Below are 23,848 nucleotides of genomic sequence, written 5' to 3' on the forward strand. Positions count from 1 at the left end.
TTCTACCTACCCACTTTTTACTCCAATTCATAGACGTCATTTTTGAACTTATGAGCAGGAGTTATGCAGTTTGATGGAGACAGAGCTATTTTTAAAAATGTTTCAAAACTCTTGCATGTCTTTTGGTAAGTTAGCATTCCTTTGTTAGTTCTTGTTAAGAATGTACTTTAATGTAGATTTCTATTTGCAACAACATTTTAAAATATTGTGTTAGGCTCCATGAATTTTCTTATGAGCACATTTATTTGTATTTTAGTAATTCATGCTGAAGAATATTTAAAAATTGAATCAGACTTGTTCATGCTGCTGTGAAATAAACAGAAGATTAAAGAATATCTACATAAAATACTATTAAAGTCACCTCCATTGAACTCAAGTGCAATTTTATGTTTAGCCTACGCAGGGTTTCTTTCTGTGATACTAAAGCAGTACTTACCAGCCAAACCAGACTATTTGAGGAACAGAGATCAATACCAACACACATAGACTCATTTCATTAATACGAGTTTGTATTTTTAAAAGCAGTATTTTAAAAATTCTAAATGTAACATTTGCTTTTACAAGATTTTCTCTTCATATTGCTTGACCATTTTGACATATAAATTATTGCTTACTAGCTCTCATAAATATGCAACATAATGATATATACAGAGGCCAACAAGCATGAAATATGTAAAGGAGTACATTGGCAACCATATTCCTGGTAAATCAGAGAATTTCATACATACCAGTTATCATAATGGTGGATAAATATAAGGTATGGTCCCTGAGAAGTTAGGCAAATATCCTTGGTTTGGGCTACCTATTTTATTAACTTTTAATGCAAGCTGATTGCATCATGGCACTCCAGAAAGACCAGAATTAATTAGACAAATGGCATTTTCTGTTTGTCAACAGTGCCCCAATTGTTAACAGTACAAGAATACAATAAATAGCCTATGCAAATAACTAGTTAGTTAACTCTGCTAAAGGGTTAATATTTACAACTTACTTCACTTGTATTTTTACAGTAATGAACTACCATGGAAATGAATGGTTTTGAAATGAATGGTCTCCCGGCTCATAATGGGGTCCATTTAATACATTTGACTACCATCAAGAGCCTGGTTGTGATCACGTGATCATGGATGCCTCTTTATCTATGGAGGTCCAGGTCACAAATGTTGCTTCCAGGCATTTTTCTGCCTCTGCCAGGCACAACAACTTGCACCCTATCTCGTGTCAGCCAACCTAGCCACTGTGATCCATGCAACTATCACCTTCAGACTAGACTTCTGTAATTTATTGTACAAAGAGCTGCCCTTGAAGCTGATCTGGAAACTCCAACAGGTCCAGAATGTGGCAGTTAACTATGGGTCTGCCTCTTCCACTACAACCCCCCTCCCCAGATAGCACTAACATCATATGACCAAAATTTGCTCAGAGTTCCTGGCCCTATAGAAGGAAATCTGGCTTTGATCAAGTCCAGGGCTTTTTCAGCCTTAGCCTTGCAGAATGCTCTGCCTAATGAGATCAAGGCCCTCTGGTATTTTAAACAATTCCAGAGGGGCTGTAAGATAGAGCTGTTCTACCAGGCCTACAGTTGAGAAGAAGAGTTGGTTCTTATATGCCACTTTTCTCTACCCGAAGGAGTCTCAAAGCAGCTTACATTCGCCTTCCCTTTCCTCTCCCCACAACAGATACCCTGTGAGGTAGGTGAGACTGAGAGAGCCCTGATATTACTGCTCGGTCAGACCAGCTTTATGAGTGCTGTGGCGAGCCCAAGGTCACCTAACTGGCTACGTGTGGAGGAGGAGTGGGGAATCAATTAGCAGTTGGCACTTCTAACCACTATACCAAGCTGGCCAGGAAATCAACACCAATAAAATGTTTGTCTCCCTACCTGAAATACAGTACCATCTTAAATAAATCTACCAAACACTGATCGAGTCCCCCCCAGAAAAAAATTTCTGACTATAATGGAGACAGCTTATTAACCTAAACATAATTTTAAAACCTAATTTAGATTTATTTAATTGATGTATTGTTATAATTTATTTGAATGTATTGTCTAATTGTGATTTTAACCACCCTGAGCATAAAGGGAAGAATGAGCTACAAGATTAAAGTTGTTATTCTTATTATTATTGGGATGTGCAACATTGCCACTATCAACATTTTTAAGAGGTTACAACAAGCATAACCAAATGCTATTTCCCAGACCAGTTTGCTTGGGATTTTGTCACTTCCATATGTTCAATAAATCTATTACTACATTATCCCTGTGCCTGCAAAACAATCCTCTTTTCCACATCAAAGTTGCAATACAGAACAATGCTATCACCTATCTAACATTTCTTGGTTTATTTCTGTTATGGCCTTTTGTATGACAAGTGGCCACTATCTTTAAAAATTATTACTCCATTAACAGAGAGACACATGTAGAATGGTATGGATTTCTATGTCAGCTGGTTCAGATCTAAAGAACCGCGAAGGTATCAGGTCTCTGTATTACAATGCCAAAGGGGAAATATGGCTTATCCTTGAAGCAGAAACATCTCAGAACAGCAGCTTTTCAGTATACCGCTTTGCTAGGAACGAAAAATAAATGAACTGGCCCGTTAAAGCTTAAGTTTTAACTGTAGCAAGAACTAAACCTTATACCAGCAAACATTCATTTCCCAAATGTGTATTTTCATTAATGAAAGCTCAATGGCAGGATTTGCTTAACACTTTTTATATCTGCTAATTCTCCCATGCAAATCCCCCTCCTCTGGCCATTTATCCCCTCGCCAACCTTTTGGATTGAAAGCCCAAGGAAAAGAATTAAAAGCAAAATTAAACAACAACAAGAATAGAACACTAACCTGTAAAGGAGTATAGCTCATGTTGGAAGGACTAAGTATCTGTTTTTCTATCAAAGATTCTCATACTCAAACACCCTCCTGCCTATATCCATCAGAACCATTATAAGCCAAATGTAGGCTTATGATCCCATGTTTATTTTATGTCTGTTTCTACCTTCTGAAAGTCTGACCAGTTAACACACATTCAAAAGGTTAATTACAAGAATGGCAATCACAAAGCAATTTGTGCGAGAAATGGAAGGCAAAGTTGGCCAGAAGTTTTTGTGTATTTGTTGTTTGCTTGTAGCAAACTCTCACTGCTGAAGAAATGAGCTGCAATTTAGTTATAAAAGTGTCCTGCATTTACAGCTAAGTGCCTGAAAGGAAAACTTAACTTTGTGTGCCTAAATACACTTATTTGGAGCTGTTAATATTTGTCCAGTTACCTTAAGAATATATTCATTCAATGGACAGTCAATTTCCCCCCACTGTAATACATAAAAGGATTTTGTAATCAAAGAAGATTTGTAGTAGCAACTACAGTTGTATTTCACAAATGTAGGTTTTCTTTACATTTATACCTGTACACTATTCACAATTCTCATACTGAAGAGGTCAAAATGTACCCCCCCCCCAAAAAAAAAAAATCCCTTATAACCTAAAGCTGATTTCATTTCTCTTTCAATAGCATATAATCAACCAGGAAGAATCTTGTGCAGAAAAAGGACTCCTGAAGTATGGTCTTCAGACCACATGCAATTCTGTTACAGAAAAGACGAGTTCAATTGCTTTGGCAGACTCACATTTCAAACAGGACTATTCTTCCCAGCCTTGTTTGTCTAGTATAGTATCACAAAGCAGTACACGCTCACTGCCCACATTAGAAGTATTTTTTGTATAGCTGCATAGACAAACAGTGAAATGTATTGACTCACATCATACATAACCTAACACACAGCAGTTCCTTGAGATTGCATAATAGCATTACAATGAAGATGTTCTAGTAACCAGTGTGAACAGCAGGCAATTTTAAGAACACATCTGATACTAAGTATTAATATTGATGTATCAGTGAAAACTGATGTTGAAGAATTATTACAGGAAAGTGTTGCTTACTTTTTAATCCTTATTTTGACAACATGGGACATGATCTTTAGACAAAAAGAGTGGGAGCCTTTCCAGACAAATATGTTTCAGTGCTACATATGTTAATATACATTTGCTGCATTTTTTCTCTCTCAGGGAAGCTCTTGCATTTAAGATAGTATATTTTCCCAGCCAGAATGTACATCCTGGAATATGAATATTCAAACATCACAAAATCTGTTGGGACAGTATTAATGACACCACCAGTTAAAAGTAACCCCACTTCCCACACTGAGCATATTGTAATCTTAACAATAGTGCCCACTTTGCGCAGAAAAGATTCTCATGTGAGTTAAAACTGAGACCTTTCTAAGGAACTGCCCCCTGGTTATAGTCTGTCCCAGCAGCCAGATATTGCCTTGAGGCTTTTGTAGGGTTTACTGCAGAGAGAAAACTGATGAGGAACTGTCCTGGAATTTGCCTTGAGAGCAATTCATTTCAGTTACACTGAGATTTCCATTTTGCAAAAAGCTGAGCACCTCTTTTGTATGCTAGCATGCATATCCTGCAGTATGACTGTTCCCTGAGCACAGGAAATCCACATGCTTTGTCTGTGGGTATATTGTTATTGCCTCTGAATTGACTCGTGGGACTATTCTTCAAAAACAGAAATGCGATAATGTCGAAGTCTGTGTGGGAAGGGCTCTTTGTGTATTTGGTCTTCTAAAATGGAAAGGGTGTACTCTGCAGATTAGGTTTTCAATGCATGTAAAAGTATTCTATTTTAATAATGTTAGTAGATAAATCATACAGTACAGGGATAGATAACTTGTGTACCAAACAGTGGCACCACTGACTGTTTTGCTAACAGGGCCAGTTCTCTGCCCAAGCAACTGGGGAGAGCCCCTGAGTTCTAGGAGAAAGCACTTATCTTGTTAGTTAGCTTATGTACAATAATAATGAAGGAGGACTAACACAGCATTGTTTGAATATGCAATGGTCTATCAGCTGCAAACATGTCACAAAAATGGGAATCATTGCTAAAGCAGCAACACAGAGACAATTCTATTTTTTAAATATTAATGATTAGAAACATTGTAAGGACCATGCTCTCTTCTAGTCAATCAGGTGTCACATATTACCAGAAATTCACTTGAACTTTTATTTTTTGCTATGAAGCACATTCTGGAGTGAAAGTAACAACTGCTATTTGGCTACTATTTTATAATTGGTTTGGATTCTATTTGCATGCTCTGCTCTTAACAAGGTGTCTTACTTTATGCTTCCACTGTTGGTTGCTATGTGTCCCAGGGTAGCCAAGATTGCTCACAGTACTTCCTCTTTCTTTTTGGCAACAGTCAGTACTTTGGCAGCTTATGGTCATGAGGTACATCCCTGTGTGGCGATTCAGTGAATTGTAAGCGCCGTTTTCATTGCTTCCTTCATAGTGTATACGTATTTTCTTTCAGTGTAACACTGACAGAATCTGGTTTGAAAAGTACTCTGGACCATTACAGTTTTTAAGGAAACTCAAGTGTTAAATGAGGAGAATGCAGTTCCCCCTCTTTCCCACTCTGCAGTTGAATGAAGCTGACATTTTCCTCATCCTTGGAAGGCTGATGTGAACAGCTTCTCTTTTCACGTTTCATGAGATTCCTGCATCAGCTACTGATAAAACTCAGTAAACATCTTTCTCCCAGGGAAGCAACTTGGTTGGCATAAACATTCATTCACTTAATTGAAAAGTACTGCAGTTTGTGTGACCTCAGACACGAGGCTCTATCTGATGAGAAAGCTCAAACAACATCTGCTGGCTGTCTATGATGTGCAAATGATGGACATAGGGCTTTAGCTCCAAATGCTCTTTTGGGGCCACTTCACTTCCTAAAGATTAGAGAAGAGAGAAGAGAAAAATAAATAATAGAAGTTAGTTTGTAGCTATGAAGCACACTTAAGTCACTCCCAAAATATTTAAGTTTGATTTCTAAGTTTATTTCATTGCTAATGAATTATAGATGTGGCTAAAGATAGTTACTTTCTCAATGGCCTGGGCCTGTAGTTATTGGCTTCTTTGTATCTGCTCTCATGTGGCCTCTACTACAGCGAATACATAAATTAGCTTAAATTACCACTGTCAAAGAGTAAAACCAATTTACATTTTAGACTGAAGGTGATTTCAGGATTCTATAAAATCTTGCGGTTTGCTTCTTCTGCTTTGACCTCTTCCTCATGAGAGTTTTGGATGTGATCACTTCCTGTTTGGGTGCAGTTCTCACTTCCTCACAAAACTGGGCTGGGTCCAGGGCAATCCCAGCCCTGGTCTGACTAGGACTCTCAGCTGCCCCACAGCAAGGGAACATGGATAAATCCACATTCCCTTTTTTGCCATGAGCCTAATCAGGGCATAAGTCAGGCCGCAGCCATGTGTAAGCGGAAAAATCAGGCCATCCTGACCTGCTTTCCTTGCCTTTACAACTACGCATCACTTCCACCAGCTCCTGCTCACTAGACTGCCTGCCTGGTCCTCCTGCTTCTACCACCACCAGGCTTCTCTCCTCTCATCCAAAAAAACTTCTTCTAAAAGAAGGGGGGAGCTTCCAACAGCTCTGACATGATGCAGGATGGCATGGATCACTTATTTCAGAGTCTTCCTTTAAAAAATGAAATAAATGCGCACCACCACCCCGCAGCATGGCAGCACCATGTGGGGGCATTTTAATTTTTTTAAAGGTGTTATTGTGTAACAATGCAATAAAAATGCCCAATGCAGCTCTCCCATACTGCAAGGCATTTATTCCTTTTTTAAAAAGAGACAAAATAAATGTTCCACGCCACCCTGCAGAGCAGCTATGCTTTGCCAACCTGGATGCCTTGTGCAGGAACACAAATCTGGGCCAGATAGGGGGAAGCAGGGGCCAAAGGCTCCCCATGTGGTACTGTGAAGAATCGGGGCAACTAGCCCTGGGCCAAAACTCAGGGGACAGCATGGCATAACATCGTCCATACAGTAGACGTCTTTCTATGCGCTCTGTGAAGGGCAAAACAAGATTTCCAAATCAATCCTCTGCACCTCAATGATTCCTTACAGGCCTCCAGCTTCTATTTGCTCTATACACATTCATTTGAGTCTGTAGTCCACGACTGTAGTCTGTAGCATCACAGTAGATATTAAGATGCCCAAAAGCTCTATTGTTTTTGGTAAAAGTAGTTTATTGCATCATGAGGCAGGTGAAAGACACTTGTCTGGAATGAGGCATTTTATACTTGTTCCAAAGTCAGGCTAGAAAGCATGCACGCAATCTACTCACCAAATTGGTTACGCCTGCAATGTCTCAGTGATCGGATGGTGTCTGCAATCATATGCTGTGAAAATGAAACAAACACAAGAGAATTCAACCAGAAAATATTAATCTAAGTGAAACTTTAAAAAATAAGAACCCTGTAGCAGTGGTACAAATAAATTAGTGCAGGAAGCCAGCTGTTTTTCTCTTCCAGTCTTGGGCAATCACACAACACAAAATTTTACTGAAGTATCATGAAGGCTTCACAGCTACTTTTACAGGAAAGATAACCAAGTGGGTTCTGCATGTATCCAGAAGATAAAAGCCATTCTTTTCTTTAGGATGAAATCATAAGTAGTACTGCGTGTGAAGCCACATGCTCTAGCCACCATTGCACTGAAATGTGCCACACATTTTTATTTTAAAATGCCAGTTGCCATCTCCCAACAACACAGTAACTTCACTTGTACACATTTCTTTTATTTAGTTAATACATTTTAATCCTACCTAGCCTCTAAGGAGCTGATGTTATTCTCTGTTCCTTCATCTTATCTTTATAACCAATATGAGCCAGGATTAGGATGAGAGAGAATGACAAGCCAAGATTAACAAGCTTTAGTGCCCCCTGGTCTCCTAGGTCCTGGTCTGACATTCTACACTGCACTGGTGTATCAGATGTGTATAGCAATTCTCTTAACATGTGAAGTGGTAGAGATGTTTTTCAGAAGTGTATGGAACCTGTATCTCCCTTTCTGCTCTTCCATGGGGGCAAAGGAACTTGACAGAACCTGCCACTCACCTGCTTACCCTTTCAGCTCATGTATTATTGAGCCTTATCCATGCAGGCAGAAAGCCACTGCTGTTTGGTTCAGGAATCTAGGCAGGCTGAACCAACAATCAGCTCTTCACTATTTCTCTTGCAATGCTAGAGGATCTCTACCAACAGACCAGTACCCTACCCTGCCTCATATGGTCTTCTCACAAGATAGTTTTGAAGCTCTGTGATTTTACCCTGAAAATACAAAAGCTGACAATGCATCCAAAAATAATATCCTATTAACCACTTTTTAAGCATTTTTTACTTGAAGGGCTGCAATATTAAACAAAAGTGTTCAATCACCTGAACAAATTACACAGGTGACTGAAGATGAACTCCTTGTTGTCTTGGTTGCATTAGACTAACATGCTCAACACTCATGGCATGTATTAAATATAGGTGCATATTTTTGCAAATTGTGAAAGGTTTTTTTTTTCTTTTCACCAGGGAGAATATTATGCTTCAGTACTATAGGGACAAAGACTTCTGCATCCATCCTCTGATTTTTTTTTCAAGATTCTTTATAATGGGATTCTAATTTCATTGCAAATAGCTGATATTAAGACAATAAAATGGATGACAAACAAAAGCCTGGCTATTTGGTTAAAGGAAATTATCCTACTGATAATGGGAAGAGTGGAATACAATGCTGAATGTATTTGATTCTCTAAGGAAGAAAGAAGATATGATAAGAAAGTAGCAATAATTTCCCCACAATACTAAATTTAATAAAGGAAAATATTACCTACCAGCTTCTCAAAGTTAACGAGGTTATCCAGAAAAGTTTTATTTCCTTCATGTATAAATGTTACGTCTAAAAATAAAACAAATCATTTTCATTTTATGCTCAGCAACATAATGGTAACTGCAACCCTCCAAGCTCTGATTAACCATACCGTAAGGAGACAGTTTTAATGGTTTAAAATGTGTTAATAATAAAATGTATGATTGTTTTAAATCTGGTTACCTGATCTGAGCCTACCAGGAAGTGTGTGATACAAGAATAAGGAATTTGTTGTTGTTGTTATAAGATTTGCTACTGGGTGATTAATTGTCACCCTCCTCTCTCAGTATCCCTCCAGTTGCTCCACTAACAATTTAATCTGTGTCATAATAGAACTGCAACGGTGTTCTTCAAATGCTTTAACCCTTATTTGAGGCTATCCTCAGCCAAGTTTCCATACTGTTCTATGTTCTTTCCAGTCTCTATTCCTGGAACCCAGGTGCAACATCATATATACACTCCTAGTACACCAGCTCACCTGCACCATCACTAAATCAAAAAGGAGGTGAAATAGTTACTGTCCATGTTAATAAAAAGTAAACTGCTGAAGGTTTTCTACCTTCACATGTTCTTTAAAGGCTGCAGGGGAAACCTTTGGGAGGGGAGGGGAGGGAAAGAATCAAGAAGGAAAGAAATTTGCCTTGCTGTCAAAACGTATGAGTCCAGAGAAATTCAGTGAAGCAGAAAATTGCATCTGAGCTACAATGTAAAAGCAAAACAGTGTTTTATTAAATATTTGGAAATGCCAGCCAGACATCCAAAAGCAGTGTCTGTGAAACAACAAGGGTTAGTATGGAAATTCAATTACCTTAGAAGGGATATTGCTTCCCCTTTTTAAATAAGGGCTATTCCAAGATTCCAGCAATATCTATATGTTATTCTTTCTTAGAGATATTAGTTCTCCTCCCCTTTCCTTGATGAGCCCAGCCAGGGTGACTGAACTGTGGATCGATCCCCAATGGCCCAGTGATGTTTTTATTCCACCCTTCTTTCTAGTCAAGCAAGCATTTGTGCTTACACCCATAATTCAATGGTATTTGTGGATTGCGGATAGCAAGGCAACCATGTAAGCATACTTTAAAGACCATTTCCTTCAGTATGAATAGGTGAGAATGGAAATCTCCATTGTAGGTCCTGTTCACTGTTTTACCTTAGGGCCTTTTATGAGGTGGCATTTGGTTACGGAATTCCTTCCCAACTGCTAGTCACCTGGCACATTCTTTTTTTAAATTTTAGGTATGAGGTAAAGATGTGTTCATTTTTCTCAGCCTTTGCAAATTAGTTTGTTTGTTTGTATTAGCTTGGCTTCTGCTATGTCAAATTTGATGACTGAATATATTAAATGGTTTGCTGATAATTTTTAAAATATTTGTATTGTTTAGTGGGAAGGAAGGCAGCATGGTATAGCCCAGTCTTGTCAGATCCTGGAAGCTAAGCCATGATTGGTACTTGGATGGGAGACCATCAAGGAAAACTACAGAAGAAGGCAATGGCAAACCACCCCTGCTTCTCACTTGGCTTGAAAGCCGCTTGCTGGGGGGACCATAAGTCAGCTGTCACTGGATGGCAATTTATACACACACATTGTTTTAATAGTTATGGGATATTTTAACTACTTCTGTTTTATTGCTATTTTTATTACCGCTAAGTGTTTTATGTATGTATTCTTAACTGCTGCTATTTTATTACTTTTACTTCTATTGGATGCTTTGGTTTGTACTTCATTATGACTTTCTGTAATGCATTGGTAAATTTATTTAACTATGTCTTTCAAAACATGTGTATTAATTCTCCTATGGCAAGTTAAAAACACACACAGATTGGTATGTGGATTGATATTCTTAGGGAATCTTCCTTGACATCTTCTTTCCACACTTTGCCAGATTTCTCCACCTTGGGACCATGAGAACCGGACATGCATCCTTCATTTCTATCCATCCCAGTTAGTTAGAATAGATCTGAATCCTATCTCTATCCTGTCTAGAGTGGAATTCCTTACAATAAAGGACTATCATTAGAATGCAAAGATAAAGCTGTTTGTTTGTTATTTTGTTACCAGCGCCCAGTCTGGCTTCTGTCCTGGTCACGGGGTGGAGACTACGCTGGTCAGCCTGACAGATAACATCCAATGCCAGCGGGACCGGGACAGTCCAGCCATCCTCGTACTTTTAGATCTGCTGGCTGCTTTTGATGTGGTCGATCATGAGCTGTTGGCCCACTGCCTTGCCAGGACTGGAATTAGGGGGACTGCGCTGAAAAGGCTGGTCTCCTTTTTCAAGAACTGGACTCAGAGGGTTGAAGTGGGGGAGGAGTTATCTGACCCCTTTGAACTCATATGGGGAGCACCTTAAGGGGTGATATTCTCCCCTACACTTTTCAATATCTATGTGCACCCTCTAGGCCAGCTGGTTTGGGGCTTTGGGCTGGGTTGTCACCAATATGCGGATGATACCCAGCTCCACCTCCTGATGGATGGACAGACTCCCCCCAGATACATTTGCCAGTTGTTTGGAAGCAGTGGCTGGATGGCACAGGCAGAGCCATCTGAAACTCAACCCCTCCAAGATGGAGGTCCTATGGCTGGGTAGAAGAGGGAGGGATCAGGAAGCGCCTCTCCCATGCCTGGAAGGGGGCAATTGACAGCTGCACTGGTCACCAGGAATTTGGGAGTGATCTTTGATGCCTCCCTTTCAATGGAGGCTCAGATCACAAACGTAGCCCAAACTGTGTTTTTCCATCTCTGCCAAGCACAGCTACTAGCATCCTACCTGCCTTCGGAACATTTGGCCACAGTGATCTATGTAATGGTCACTTCCAGATTAGACTTCTTTACCCTACTCTATGTGGGCCTACCCTTGTCTTTGACCTTGAAATTGCAGTTGATGCAAGTTTTATTGGTCATCCATTTGCCAGCTAATGACCTCTTGATCATCTTCTTGGCTATCCTACATTTTCAATAAAGATATATTAGTGACTCAAAATATATGCTGAATACTACTTATAAGCTTTAAAAATATCACTGAACACATTTTGACAGTAACTTATGAAATCTGTGGAAGGAGTTAAATGGATAAAGTGGCTCAAAAGATAAAATATTACCTTTAAGAAGTAAAGGCATGAAGGGGATTTTCGGTGACTTCATTTTCTTGAATGCATCTCTGTAGGCTTTGTGATTCAGAGAAGGGTCCTACCAATACCATTTTATTGTAAGGAAAGGAAAAAGAAAAATCAATATGCTTTCTGAAAGAACAATGCATTTCATGCCCTTGAACTCAACATGTCTTATATATGGAAGGTATCCTTGAAATATGAGACAGGTAAGAATTTTATTTAAAAAATGACTGATTAAATAAACATTCAAATACGTATGAAACTACCTCACTCCTTGTAAGATACATAAAGTCTTCTAGAAAGCTGAAGTTAAGAAATCTCAGTTCTAAAAGATATTATTTCCATTATGCAGTAACACAGTAAAAAAACAAGTAATTCCTACAGAAAGCATTATACTTACTGTCAAACTTTCAAGTTCAGTGAAGAGCTTCTTAAATTTTCCAGGGATTCTCTATGATAGAGGGGGAGGGATCAGGAGAAACTGAATTACAAGTAGTCAGATAAGCAAAAGCTCCCCACCCCCCCCCCAAAAAAAAGTCTTGCATATATGTGCTACATTTAAGGAAAAATATTGGGACCCTACTTTCTCTGGTAGTTATTTCTTTCTTAGTATCACAATTCTCTGTTAAGAATAATGCCATCTTGTCTTTTAAGACATGGGTGGAAAAGGCCAATAGGGTGGTCATAAGGAAAGGGGGCAAATCCCGTCTTCCACATGATGCAGCCACTGGGCAGGCCCCTTCCTGGGCCTGCCGCAGACCAGGCCCTCAGTTGGCCCAGGCTAAGTGAATGCAGGAGAGCCTGTGTTCCCTTAGCCGCTGCGGGGGCCAACAGGGCCTGTCCCGCAGCAGGCCTGTGTGGACAGAAAAGAGCCAAGCCTTTCAGGTCCAGAGGGGGCAAAGAATGTCCCAGTTGGCTTTGTGGCACTGTGCTGTACACCAGGGCATTCATTTTTATTTTGCAGAAAGGTAGCATGGTGCTATTCCACCATTGTGAACTAGAACCCCCCCCCCCCCCGTTCCCACCGCTGCAAACCACAAGGAACCTTCCAGCCGCAGAATTGTGCATGTGCACGACTCTGGGGAAGACTGTGTGTGCTGGGGGATGTCATCTCCTGTGTACAAACAGGATGCAACGGGGCAACATGCCGCCGTCATGTATAACCAGGTCCACGTAAAGCAGAGTAAACCAACTTCTATGCTGCAATCTAAGTCATGAATTTTATTACATCACAATCCCCTTCAGCATAAACAGTTTAATGTCTGAGATCTTCATTTTATCATTCCAATTTTTCTCTAAGAATTTTAGCAGTTTTTGTATGATTTGTGTCTGCAATTAATTGTACCTGCACTGTGCTTTCCTGATTTAATACAAGGACAATATGGAAAAACAATATGAAAGCTTTTTAAAAATATATATAAATGTAATACTCTCATTACCTCCCACGTCTGAGAAAGCCGACTCACAGAAGCAGTGTTGAGACCCAAAACAATGGCAAAGAATGAGTTCAGATTTCTTTGGGCTTTGCAGCTATAACATGAGGAAAGAAGTGTCATTTCCTGCCTATATAAATCTTATATTTGGATGGAAAGGCATGCTACACTAACTGTTCCTATCACATTACACCAACAAGGCTGTCTTTTATACTTACCCAACAAAGCCCACTAAGATGCCCCCAAGGCTACTGTTCTTTGCCCTTCCCCATCCTTTCTAGTTCGTTTCCTAGCTCAGTCTTATGTCAGAAGAAAAACTTATCCCTACTGTCAAAACCTCAACTCCTATAGTGTTCTATAGAATTAATTTTTCTCTTCTACAATTTGGAAATATTTTTATACTTAGTTAGTCAACCTCCCCTTGATTTGCTCAGTTGTGCCATTTCATTTTATTGGGAAAAAATTGCCCATGCACTTTTTCAACCCTGTTGCTGGGATGTCCATAAACATTAAAAATACTGTTTTTAAAATCCTATATGAATGCCTGCCTTTAACAATAATTTAACTATGGAATAAAAATCCATTTTAAACCATTGCTGTGGGCTACTACATATTACAATATATTTTAAACATGATGTGCCCTCAAATGCCTGCTTTTTAAAATCTATAAACTTCCCCTAAACATTCTGGTGACTGTCAAGTTCCACACAAACAGTCATATTGGATGGTGCTTTTCAAGGGGGTTAATGTTAACAAAGAGTCTCCCCCGTTCTTCAATACTTGTTAAAATCTGAGCTGTAAATTCAGATTTGTCATATTGACATGGTTGCACTCTTGCTTTTAAGTTAGAGTAACTACATAGAGCCTCTTGTAGTGCAGAGTGGTAAGGCAGCCGCCTGAAAGCTTTGCCCATGAGGTTGGGAGTTCAATCCCAGCAGCCGGCTCAAGGTTGACTCAGCCTTCCATCCTTCCAAGGTCGGTAAAATGAGTACCCAGCTTGCTGGGGGGTAAATGGTAATGACTGGGAAGGCACTGGCAAACCACCCCGTATTGAGTCTGCCATGAAAACACTAGAGGGTGTCACCCCAAGGGTCAGACATGACTCGGTGCTTGCACAGGGGATACCTTTACCTTTAACTACATTGCACAGAATCATAGTTACATTTATCACTTTTATTGGCATATTTCTTCCTATTACTTTATTTCCCTATTACAAAGACAATCTCAGAAATAACCAATCTTGTTCCTGCTTCTTTACTTAGAAATTAAAATTCCCTAGTTGCTGTATCTGGAATTTATCTAAATTAAATCTCTTGCACTTCTCCCTGTAATTCGTACATCTTTTTTTCAGAACCTACCAGTCTATAATGCAGTTTGTTGCTAGAAAATTTAGTTAACATTCACCCTATTTATTCCATTGAGTAGTAACAGGGTATTACTTTCCACATTTACATTATAAGCACCATCCAACAAGGTTATGTGATGTGCATGCTGATCACATTCTATATAGCAGTTGCATAAGTAATAGTAATGCTGTCTGACAGAAGAATCACAGTTCTCTAGCAGCAAAACAAAAATGTTGTTTGTATTCCTGGAAAAAGCAAAATCCCTGCACAAGCAGTACTGCCATAAAGAATTAAATCTAGATTCCATGCATTAAATGAGGGTATACTATAATGCATAAGCAATAAATATGCAGAAAGGACCTTATGGATAAACAGTTCAGTTTATCTATGAGTTACTAAAATAATTGTTTTTCCTCCCTTGAAATTAGCTTATTCCATTCCCTACCTCTTCCTTACCATTCCTTACTGCACCCTGATTGGCCCTATTCCAACTTGGACAGCCGGACACATTCCACCCCCAAGGCTGTTTCACAAATATATGGAGGAACCATGGATAAGAATTACATTGCAGTGACCAAAACATGTAACGCAGCAACAGTTTCTCTTTAATTATCTATCACATTATTTTAAGAGACTGAATATATTTAACAGAGAATTTTCATTGCATTTAACTTACTGTGCAGCGATCTTAATGAATTTTTTCACTAGTTGCACACGTTTACATAGCTGACTGCAGAGGAGTATTTCTGTGGCAACCCAGAGTTGAACTTCATTGCATCTTTGAAGCAAAAGACTAAGATTCACAGTGTTTTCCTCACTGCCCTGTCTGCTGAAGGTGAAGTATATCAGCTCTTGCTAGAAAACAGTTAAACAGTAATTAGTATTGTAATGCATTATCAGCATTTAACAAATCTGAAGCATATCTGTTAATATTTAATGAGACAATTCATGTTAATGATTTATGAATGGACTTTATATCATTTAAATAGAATCCAGACACACAATCATTTTTTTTAGCTATTCAGCAACTATTCTGCTACGAAAAATGCAAAAACGTTGTATATGACTTGGTTCTGAATTGGCTGTAACTGTTTCAGCCTGAACATCATTGAATTTACTTTAGAGAATAAAAAGCCTCCAAGACTCATCTAAAGGGGGTCATTGCCGCTGCAGGGGAGGAACACCGATAGGGACCTGGCTGGTGGGAAAGAACTCCCAGCACTGGCATTCTCTGGGCAATGTGTGTGTTGGTATGGCAACAGGGGTGTGGCTGAGCTAGGTGTCAGTTAAAGGGATGGCCTGACATTGCTCGGCCTCCTTTTCCTCATCAGGGCACCCGAAAACACGAAATAACAAATTAATGGGTGGTGTCTAATGATTCCTTCCCTTCATAGGGAGAGGCCATGGCTCAGTCGTGGACTATTGGCTTTGCATGCAGAAAGTTTGATGTGGTTGACCATGAGTTATGGGCCTACCACCTCGACGGGGCCAGGATTCAAGGGGTAACCCTTCAATGGCTGTGCTCCTTTTCCTGAAACTGGACACAGATGGTAGTAGTGGGGGAGGCTTTATCATGCCCTATCAAATCCCTTGTGGGGTCTCACAGAGGGCAGTGCTCTCCCCACAGTATTTAAGATTTGTATGTGACTTCTAGGACAGCTGGTGCTGGGGTGTTCTCAATATGCAGCTCTACCTACTCATGGATGACCACCCGGGCTCCACCCTGAATACATTTGACAAATGTTTGGAAGCCATTGCTGGATGGTTAGAGCAGAGTCGCCTGTAACGCAACCCCTCCGAGATGGAGGTCCTGTGGCTGAGCAGGAAAAGGGCAGGACAGGAAGCTCACCTCCCCCATCTTTGCTGGGCCATGACTTAATATCTCACCCATGGCAAGGAACCTGGGGGTGATTCTGGATGCTTCCCTTTCTATGGAGGCCCACCAGTTCATGGGAGTAGCTCACACGGTGTTTTACCATATTCACCAGGCGAGGCTACTAATACCCTACCTGCCATCTGGCCACAGTGATCCATGTGGTCACCTCTAGACTGGACTTCTGTAACTCGCTCTACACTGGCCTACCCTTGTCCTTGACCTGGAAACTCCAGCTGGTGCAGAATGCAGCTGCTAGGTCCTCACTGGTTCACCATGGAGGGCCCATATCCAGCTGGTGCTGAGGCAGCTGCATTGGCTGCCAGCCACAGCCCAGATCAGGCTCAAGGTTTTGGTTTTGACCTTTAAGGACATTTGCAGCTTGGGCCCTGCCTATCTGAGGGGCCGCTGGTCTCTTTATGCCCCGCACAGGGTACTCTACAGGTGCTAATCTGTTAGAGGTCCCTGGCCCTAGAAATACTCCTGGCCTTAGCTCAGGCCAGGGCCTTTTCACTCCTGGCCCCAACCTGGTGGAATGAGCTCCTGAGAGAGCTGAGGGACCTGACGAAGCTGTCAAAGTTCCACAGGGCCTGACAAATGGAGCTCTTCCACCAGGCCTTTAGTTGAGGGCATAATTAAGATCCAGCCCCCCCCCTCAGGTCACTATGTACCATCAAGTGACCTCCCCTCGGGGTTGACTGTGGGTAGGGGGAAAGTTTTTTAGCTGTCTTTTTGTTGGGGTTATGTGGATTTTATGGGGTAAGAGTCTGATGTAACCTGCCTTGGGAGAGGTGGGCTAAACATCAAATAAAGAAAGTCCTAAGACCCCTGGCATCATCAATAAGATAGCAGGTGACATCCAAGACCTCATCCTGAAACCCATGAGAATCAGTGCCATTCACACCGTGATACATCCATGACCTGATTCAATAAAAGACAACTTAAATGTATTCAAAAGTGTTCCCTCCTCTCTAAAAATTTTCAGGTGTTAACAATAATTTTCTTACATCTATTTATCTTACTTGATTGATACCCCATCTTTCACACCAATGGGATCCAAAGCAGTTGACATTATTCTCTTCTCCACTTTATCATTGACAAGTCTGTGAGAAGTTTGCCTGAAACTGCATGTTTGGTAGGAATTTAGAATCTTGGCTGTAGCCTACTAATGGACTGGTTGGACTTAGGCTATGGGATTGTGAAGGAAAGTGATTGTATGAGCACAAAATATTTTGTTTCAAATCAGCCAAGCAAAATAAGAGCATTGATTACTGTAAATAAGTTACATCATTACTTCTTACCTCATGAACCAAATTGAAAAGACTCCAATCAAAAGTTGTTAATTCCAAAGCAAGGTCCCAAGTGTTAATTCCGAGAATTCTTACTGATCTCTGTTGGCCTTCATCATTTTCAGCAAAAGGGTTCTAAAACAATATATGAATAGCAGGAGTTCCTGAGCAAGCATGCATTAATTGAATATATATATATATCTTTATTCAGTATATCAAAAGTTGTATAAGCAGTTATATATCTTGCTAAACTCATTGACTTTAATGACTTAGAAGAGTGTAACTCTGGTTAGGACTGTACTATTACTTCCTCTAAACCAGGGGTAGTCAACCTGTGATCCTCCAGATGTCCATGGACTACAATGGACTACAATTACCTGTGGCGTTTGCTGGCAGGGGCTCATGGGAATTGTAGTCCATGAACATCTGAGGACCACAGGTTGGCTACCTCTGCTCTAAACTATGTGTAGAAAAAATTAGGTTCCTAAGACTGAAACAGCTTTCATTACTATACTTCCTTACAGTATTAGACATCCTCATATCTCTAAGAACTGGGGGGAGACAGAAAACAAGAACATACAGCAGAAGAAATAGATACCATGTTAAAACCAAAATCCTTGAACAAGTTGAGCCTATAGTCTCAATTCAAGCAACAGGTCTGTTGCTAATATCTATAAATTCACTAGATTTATAGTGACTGCATTCAACATGCCTCTATCCAGAATAACATTTATAAATTATATAAAACTGTCGGCTCCATGATTTAGAAAATTTACTTGACAAGCAACAAATTGTTAATACATAAAGTGTCTTAGGGGAATCAAACATAGCCTAAAGTTTGTTAACTGAGAAAGGCTATTTTCTTGATTTTGACAAAGATATTAAAAACTCTGGCAAACTGAGGATAATCTGATTTCTAAATGAAATATACAAATGTAAAGTACTTTTAAACCCCAATCTAATGCACCAGAAACAAATCACACTGATTTCAATTGAATTTAATCCCAGGTAATTGTGCACAGAATTGAAGCCTTGTTGAAATACCTCATCATTTAAAGGCTAGAAATGCTACTGCATTCGCATAGTGAGAGTGTAGCCATTTTCCCCACAGTATATTAGAAAACCTCAGGCTCCAAGATGTCTTAGAGGAATGAGGCACATATCCTTACCAGAGTATCAGTTAGATCCTTTCGGAAAACAAATATTCGTGCAGAAGATTCAAGGCTCTTGGTAATCGCCATGTCACGTGGTTGTAATTCATGCTTTTCTTTAATAGAAGTAAATGAATGGGAGACATAAATACTACATTTTGACTTTCAAACCAAAATCCACTATATTTATTTAATTCAGAAAACTGCTCCATAAGATGCACAACAGTTCATATACAAAATATCCAAGATGTACAGCGGCGGAAAAACCAACAACTAAATCACACCCAATATCACCCCTAGGGATGGACAAAGGGGATGCTGATCCTTGATACACAAACAGAATAACCTGGGGGGGGTCTAGATCTCCCTTGGCGCACCGGCCTCAACCATAAACCTGGCAGAAGAGCTCCGTCTTGCAGGCCCTGAGGAACGCCGAAAGCTCCCACAGGGCCTGTAGCTCTTCCAGGAGATCATTCCACCAGGCAGGAGCCAGGACCGAAAAGGCCTTGGCCCTGGTCGAGGCCAGGCGCTCTTCCCGGGGACTGAGTATAACCAGCAAATTAGTACCTGCAGAGTGTAAGACCCTGCAGGGGGCACAGGGTGAAAGGCCCTGTGGGTCACATACCTCAGGTATGTGGGTCCCAGATCACGCAGGGCCTTAAAGGTTAGAACCAAAATCTTGAACTGAATCCGGGCAGGATATTTAAAACAATTTGTTCACTGACCTCATTTTCCAAAGGATCATCTCAATAAAATATGAGCTGTGAGATTTTTTTGCGAGCTTTTTTGCTGAGAAAATCATCACTGCCAATTTTGATACAGTTAGGGAACTGGAGGCCCTTTGGCCAATTCAAGGCCATATTTTTGACTGCTTCAGTCTGATCTCTTTGGCCAATGTGAACATGACTCTGGAAGCTGTTCGCCCAACCACATGCTCCCTTGGACCATGTCCCTCATGGATACTGAAAGCTGGTGTAGAGAAGATCCAGGATCTCCTCTGGGAAATTATTAACCTGTTCCTAGCTTCAGGAACCTTTCCAGAGAGGCTAAAGGAGGCTATGGTTAGACCACTTTTTTAGGGGGGGAAAGGGATTGGACCCATCCAGTCAACTACTGTCAGGTGTCATATTTGCAGATTCTGGGTAAGATGTTTGGTGGATGGTTGCAGGACAGCTACCGAGTTTCCTAGATGAAACATTGGCTCTTGATCCATTCCAGTCCGACTTCTGACCTGGCCATGGGTGCTAAAGGAATGTATCAGTAATACCAGAATAGCTTTTCCCACCCAGGACCCCTTTCATAAATGGATATTAGCAAGTTTTTCATATAGTTTCTTAAGGGGTGGGGAGGGAAGCCTTTTATAATCCACTCCAAAAGACATCTGGGATATTACTTTTAATACAGCCAATAATTTCAATATACAGGGATAGGCTGTGGTTGTGCTACAGCATCTGCTCATAGATAGCATTGTTTTTAAATAAGCCAGTGCCCAATTCCTCCTTTTTCCTTACCAAATGCAAAGCAGGATCCATCTAACAAGAGTCCTTCCCTTTTAAAGGTACTTTAGCATCCTTTTAGCCTACTTTAAATTGTGAACAGCAAGATCTATCCGCAGTGACAAACCTTCTAAGATGTTCCTGTACAGGATAAGTCCTTTGCAATCCAGACCTGATGTGAAAATGTATTATCCAACAGTACCAAAGAATTAGCAGTTGTCATGGAAACTGCTCTGCTAAGGAAATCATTGTGCTATGGTCATCCAGCTGCAGGCCCATAGGAAAACAGTCCTATCCTCACATTAGAAAATGCCAACCCTCTCTTCAGAGATAAGATACAGGAGAAAAAAACCTGGGAATACTGATAGTAGAAAACAATTTACCCCCAGAGAATGAAACAGCCACCAAAGCCAGATCTTCCTGTGAATGCTGGAGCTTTTCTGCCACAATTTTCACAATCTCCTGAGCTGAAGTTGATACTTTCATTTTTACACTGATATAAGAATGTTCTGTTATATACACACGGCAAAAAACTGCAGAAAAAGACAAAGAATAATTCCATTAATAAGCATTGTTAATTTTTTACAAAAAATAAAAGGATCCTGACAGATTCAATGTTTGCTTGACATCTGGTTTGACACTTTCCCCTTGACAATGGAAGCCACATTTACTAAGGCAGAGTCTGCACTTACTTTGTTTATTCCATTGTCAGTCCTGTTGAATTCAGATAGATTGGAACTCGAGTCTTCCTCCCCCCCTCCCCATTGAAACAGGAAAGTGTTCTGCACGTGGTTAGGGAGGCTCAGACGAGGGAGGGGGAGGCAAATGGAGACTCTTTCTTTGTTTTCTTGAAGGGGGGAGATGATCCAAGAAGTCAGAGGAGGGAGGAAAAAATCCTTTCTTTTCTTGAAGGTGGGGGGATCGAAGAAGGCAGAAAAAAAATCCAAGGCCGATAGAAGTTGAGAGAAATTAGGGGCTTCTCCTTTAAAGCAAGTTTGTCACATGACCACCTGTGGCCAATCATGGGTTCTCTACCATGGAGGAGAGCCCAGATTCAAAACAATGCAATTTTAAAATATACTGAGCATTAAAAGCACTCTAAGATATTGCACAATAAAGGTAGGGTCACTCCGGATCAATCCTTCTTGCTGCAGAAGGAAAATTTAAATCACCCCAAATCAAAACAAAAATCGCATTCTGTGTAGAGGGCAGGGACTGAATCGACCTGGGGTTTGAATAAAAGCTCCGTGCAGTTTACACCTAACCTACCAGCACATCTTCCGTATTCTGGAAAAAGACCAGGTTGAAATGAAAACACAGATAGCGCTTCCATAGTACAGAATAAAACAGTTGTGGTGGGCATACTAACAGTCACTTTTCAGGGTTAACGATGTAGCACATACTTTCTCAACTTTTTTACATTGAGAAACCCCTGAAGCATTCGTCAGGCTTCGAGAAAACCCACAAGGGACACAATTATGAAGAATATGGTTGGAAAGCATAGCTGTATATACATCCACCTGGGGCCTTTTTCCTTCCTACCCCCTCCAGACCAAAATTATGGCCATTTTGGGAGGGGTGGGTGGGTCAACATGACCATATATGGTCATATAACCCAATACATGTATAACAAAATTTAAAAAAATATAAAAATAATTAAATCCAGCCCTTTTGGGAAATCATTCCATAGCCATCAAGAAACCCCAGAGTTTCATGACAGTCTGGATGAGAAAGGGGCAGCCTATAAATGCAAATATAATGAATGAATGAATGAATGAATGAATGAATGAATGAATGAATGAATGAATGAATGAATGAATGAATAGTACACAATACAATAGATACTGTAGATACAAAGGACTTGTAAAATGGCACTCTTCTACCAGGCGTTTGGTTGAGGCCAAGGTCACACTGTTACGATTTCAATGGGTTCCCCTGCCCAGTCCCTCGCCAGAGCCTTTGCCCAGGCCACAGTCCCCCATTAAACCTAAACCAACAATGGGTCTATCAACTATTGTGATTCAGGACCTTGGGAGAATGACCATAGGATGGAGCATGTGACAGGTGATAGTGATTAATTTTTGTCTTTTAACTATCTATTACATAGGGATTGTATATTTGTTGTAAACTCCCCTCCACACACACCACTATGGAGAGAGGTGGCTCAAAGTCAATAGATAGATAGTTGATAGTTGAAGGAAGGAAGCTCACCCCTTCCTTGGGTGCATCATTTTTTTTCATTTTGAGATGGCATCAATACACTTTTAAATGCTGTGTATGTCTACCTCTCTGGTCTTCTCCTATCATACCATAGCCCCTTTCATCTATGTTGTTGCCATTGTCAGCCATTCAGTCCCGGCAATCCCATGGTACAGCTACTGAAACGATCCCCAATCCCTCACTGCCTCACTCAGCCCTGCAATGTTGTGGCCAGTGTCCAATAACCGTGCCCTTTGTCAGCCTGGTTTCCTTTTTCCACTGACTAATCCTAGTGTAATTTCTTTCTCCACTGAGTTGGATCGTATGATATGGCCAAAGTAAGTGAGCCAGAGTTTTGTGATTTTGCCTACCGATGATATATCAGACTTTATGCACTGTAGTATTTCCTTGTTTGTGACTTTTGCTGTCAATGAAACCTGCAGAAGCCTTCTCCAACACCAGAGTTCAAATGAATCAATTCTTCTCTTGTCCAATTTTTTCATCGTCCAACATTCATAGCAATAAGTGGTAGTCAGGCTTATGTCCTTGCTTTTCCGTGTGTGGTTCAAGCTTTTCATTGCTGACCAACCAAGAGCAATTTGATGTTTTATTTCCATACTGCAATCAGACAATGCCAGACAAGTGTTGCATTGGTGTGCTAATATTGTATGCATAGCAGTTTTGCATGCATAATACACTAATTGAAAATTAAGCTTGTGTAACACTGTATCCTATTTGAATCTTGTCCCTCAATAATAAATTAATATAACTGGGTAATGCAGATTCTTCCCCTATTTATCCTTCTCCCTCTGTTGTCTCTTTTTTACATTTTTTAATTCTAAGCACTGTGGTCCTGGACTTGCACCTTATTCTCTAAAAATGCACATTGATAGTATGATATAAACAAAAAGACAGGTGATAAAAACTGTCGTATATGTCAGAAACACTTCAAACATGCTGTACATTTGGAGATAAATGACAATACAGTTTCCTTTCTTCCAACAGAAAAAAAACATTCTTGGAATGGTGGACATGAACTTTGAAATATTATGCACAGAAATCAAACTTTAGAAAACAACTGATCTGATCCTAATATTTAATAACTTCCCAAACTAAAATTTTATAAGATTACATTAGCTATTGTGTACATTCCATTC

General features: G+C 40.2%; 1 protein-coding gene across 3 annotated transcripts in view; it reads right to left on the reverse strand.

Annotated features, from left to right (window-relative positions):
- Positions 1-488: 488 nt before the first annotated feature.
- RAPGEF5 (Rap guanine nucleotide exchange factor 5) overlaps positions 489-23,848 on the reverse strand; it is a 128,221-nt gene continuing 104,861 nt past the window's right edge. For all 3 annotated transcript variants that reach the window (XM_077304742.1, XM_077304740.1, XM_077304741.1), the window contains exons 17-26: positions 20,876-21,025; positions 19,015-19,112; positions 17,858-17,980; positions 15,360-15,538; positions 13,344-13,434; positions 12,305-12,355; positions 11,893-11,980; positions 8,759-8,823; positions 7,220-7,274; positions 489-5,795 (exon numbers count right to left, since the gene is read on the reverse strand). In XM_077304742.1, coding sequence (XP_077160857.1) covers positions 5,677-5,795; positions 7,220-7,274; positions 8,759-8,823; positions 11,893-11,980; positions 12,305-12,355; positions 13,344-13,434; positions 15,360-15,538; positions 17,858-17,980; positions 19,015-19,112; positions 20,876-21,025 — 1,019 coding nt within the window. In that variant the 3' untranslated portion in view covers positions 489-5,676. The remainder of the gene's footprint in view (positions 5,796-7,219; positions 7,275-8,758; positions 8,824-11,892; positions 11,981-12,304; positions 12,356-13,343; positions 13,435-15,359; positions 15,539-17,857; positions 17,981-19,014; positions 19,113-20,875; positions 21,026-23,848) is intronic.

Source organism: Paroedura picta, chromosome 11 (assembly GCF_049243985.1).
Source record: "Paroedura picta isolate Pp20150507F chromosome 11, Ppicta_v3.0, whole genome shotgun sequence".
Classification (NCBI taxonomy): Eukaryota; Metazoa; Chordata; class Lepidosauria; order Squamata; family Gekkonidae; genus Paroedura; species Paroedura picta.